This window comes from Bison bison, unplaced genomic scaffold (genome assembly GCF_000754665.1).
Source record: "Bison bison bison isolate TAMUID 2011002044 unplaced genomic scaffold, Bison_UMD1.0 scf7180017863947, whole genome shotgun sequence".
NCBI classification, from domain to species: Eukaryota; Metazoa; Chordata; class Mammalia; order Artiodactyla; family Bovidae; genus Bison; species Bison bison.
Genome location: NW_011494519.1, coordinates 8,827 through 11,798, shown reverse-complemented (window position 1 = coordinate 11,798; position 2,972 = coordinate 8,827). Strand labels below are relative to the sequence as shown.

At 41.8% G+C, this 2,972-nt stretch overlaps 1 protein-coding gene across 1 annotated transcript; it reads left to right on the top strand.

Annotated features, from left to right (window-relative positions):
* The first annotated feature begins 573 nt into the window (after window positions 1–573).
* On the top strand, window positions 574–1,481 carry LOC104984210 (olfactory receptor 24-like). The gene is given in 2 exon segments (XM_010833854.1): window positions 574–898; window positions 901–1,481. Coding segments are annotated over 2 exon segments (906 nt in total).
* Window positions 1,482–2,972: the final 1,491 nt, after the last annotated feature.

The following is a 2,972-nucleotide window of genomic DNA, read 5'->3' as shown; positions in this document are numbered from 1 at the left end:
TGATCAGAGTTTCTTTTTTGAAAAGATCACTCTGGTGGCAGTGTGGAGAATATATTGAATGAGGCAAGAGTGGGACTATTCAAGCAGCTCAGAAGTTAGCAGGACTCTAGTCATTAACAATAACTTAAACTAGAGTAGTGACTGTGTAGATGGGTAGGAGCGTTCACCAAGCTCCTATGATGTGCCAAGCACTAAGCTAAGTACCGAGATGCAGGCTTTGCCTTAGTAGGCTCATGTTCTTGTAATAAAAACTGATTCATAAACAAGTCCTTATGCCATCCAATAATATGAAGACTAAGAGAACTCTTTCACCCTTAAAAAACTGCAGGAAGCTCCTGGTGTTCCCTTCATTCCGTCATCTTTGTGCCTCCTCACTTAGATCATCCTTCAGAAAGTGCAAATTCTATCCCTCTCATTGCTAATTGAGTTTCTTTTCTTCATTCCTCATATTTGTGGTATAAGGAAACCAACTGAAAAGAGAACCATCGAGGTTAGCTATAATACACTTCAGTAGCTAACTGTAGTGAATCCTCTTCATGCTGATTCTTTTCTTATAACCCATCAAGACCTGAAATGAACTGCAGCAAGAACCCTGACTTTGTCCTCTCGGGACTGTTCAATGACCCAGACAAACCAAAGCTCCTCTTTGGTCTCTTCCTGGCTCTCTACTTGCTGAGTCTCTTAGGAAACTCGCTACTGCTGCTGGCTATTGGCGCTGACATCCACCTTCACACCTCCATGTACTTCTTCCTCAGCCAGCTCTCCCTGGTCGACCTCTGCTTCACTACCACCACAGCCCCCAAAATGCTGGAGACTTTGTGGACCAGCAATGGACTGATCTCCTTCTCTGAGTGCCTGGCCCAGTTATATTTCTTCATGGTTTTTGCTGATATGGGCAACTGCTTTTGACTGCCATGGCTATCGACCGCTACACTGTCATCCGCCATCCCCTGCACTATGCACCCCTAATGATTCCTTGCAGATGTGCACCACTGGTGGGTGGGTCATGGGGAGTGGCCCACTCTATCTCTCTTGTCCATGTCCTGTTGCTATCCCAGCTCTCATTCTATAGTAATCAAGAAATTCCCCACCTTTTCTGTGATTTCAGACCACTCTTAAGGTTTTCCTGCTCTGATACCCACCTCAATGAGGACCTGATAATGGTTTTGACAGGACTCTTAGGAATCAGCCCTCTTCCCTGCATCATAAGCTCCTATGCCCATATTTTCCTTGCTGTAGCTCGGGTCCCATCAGCACAGGGGAAAAAGAAAGCCCTGGCCACATGCAGCTCCCACCTCTCCATGGTCATCCTCTTCTACAGCTCGGTCTTTGCCACCTACCTGAAGTCCCCGTCAGCTTCTCATGCCTCTGGGGAGCTGGGTGCTGCTGTCATGTATGACCTGGTCACCCCCACTCTCAATCCTTTCATTTATAGTCCAAGAAATAAGGATTGTCCTAACAGTTTTCACTGGAAAATCTGATTATAAACTTAATGATCCAACTTCTGTTATTTATACATATGCATAGAATGCAATTCTGATGTCATAAAACAGTGCTATAAATAAACAGTATTTCTAGGTTTCTTTTAGTGATACTACTTGTGTTTGTTTTTTATATAAAATATTCATGACCTATTTAATAGACAAATAATAGAATTTAAAACAAAAAATTTAACCTAACACTTAAAAATTGCCATACTTGCCTCACTTATAGAGGAACCATAGAAAGATTAGAGGGGAACAAAAGAATAGACAAAGATATGCTTTCTCGAACATTCTTGGAAGACTTCTCAGTGGAGAAATCTGCACTTCCAAAAGAAAATATCAACACCCTCCTTTGTAAGTCAAATGTGTCAGTTTCCTTATGAGAGCTGCCTCCTCAGTGCTTAATGAGCCAACTTGCTCCCAAGAGGGTAGATCAGAGGATTGAAGATGGTGGTGACCATCAGATAGAGCAGGGTAATAACTTGAATGGAGACTGAGCAGCAGAGACTGTCATGTAAAAGACCATGAGAATTTCACAGCATGTGAACGTTATAGCTAGGTAGGAGGACCATGTGGGTGAGCCTTTCTCTTGCTGACCACAGCAAGAACTGCCAATACAATCACTACAATCCAGACATAAGATATCAGAATCAGTCCAAAAGGAATAGTGAGATAACCACACAATGAATGAATGCATTTTGTCACCTGGACCACTGACTCTAGGATCTGAGCAGGCCAGCCTTCACAAAGGCGTGAAGTCACAGTAAAATTGGCTAATGTGATTGGGCCACTGGACCTCTGCTGGACCAGAGCCACAACCAATCCATCTACCATGAAGCCAAAGAGCCAGGCTATGCCCACCAGCCCCAAGTACCGACTGGGAGTGAGTGGCAGTGATGTTAACAATTATTCAGTAGTGATTATATTCCTTGACCACCAATCAGGAGAACCCAGTTGACCCTAGAGAGTCAAAGATAAAGAAATGGGTCAAGGAACCAGTCATAGAGATGAATGCCTTCTGCAGGAAGTCCTCCAGCACATTTGGCATCACTTTAAACATATAGAAGAAAGGATGGAAATGCAAGTACATAGACTCAGAAACATCACTTACACAATGAGCACATAATAATTGCTATTCACTTGTATTATATTCATAGCATATGCTAGAACAAGAAATTATTAATGTGATGAATATACAGTGAACTTCTGCATAGCAAAAAAAAAAAAACTGATTTGCAATAGAAAGATGGACAAAGGACATGGCATTTGCAATTGAATTAAAGCTTAGATAGATGTCAGAACACATACAAATATCCTTTGGATAAGGCAGATAGAATATTTTTACCAAAAGGGCATAGCAAGAAGTAAATATATACAATGAGAGACCAGCTTCATTCTCCTAGAGGGAAATGTGAGCTTGGGAATTTCAAAATTAAAGGAAATAATTTAGTGTTAATACCAACAGTGAAAAGTCAGATTGAAAAGAAA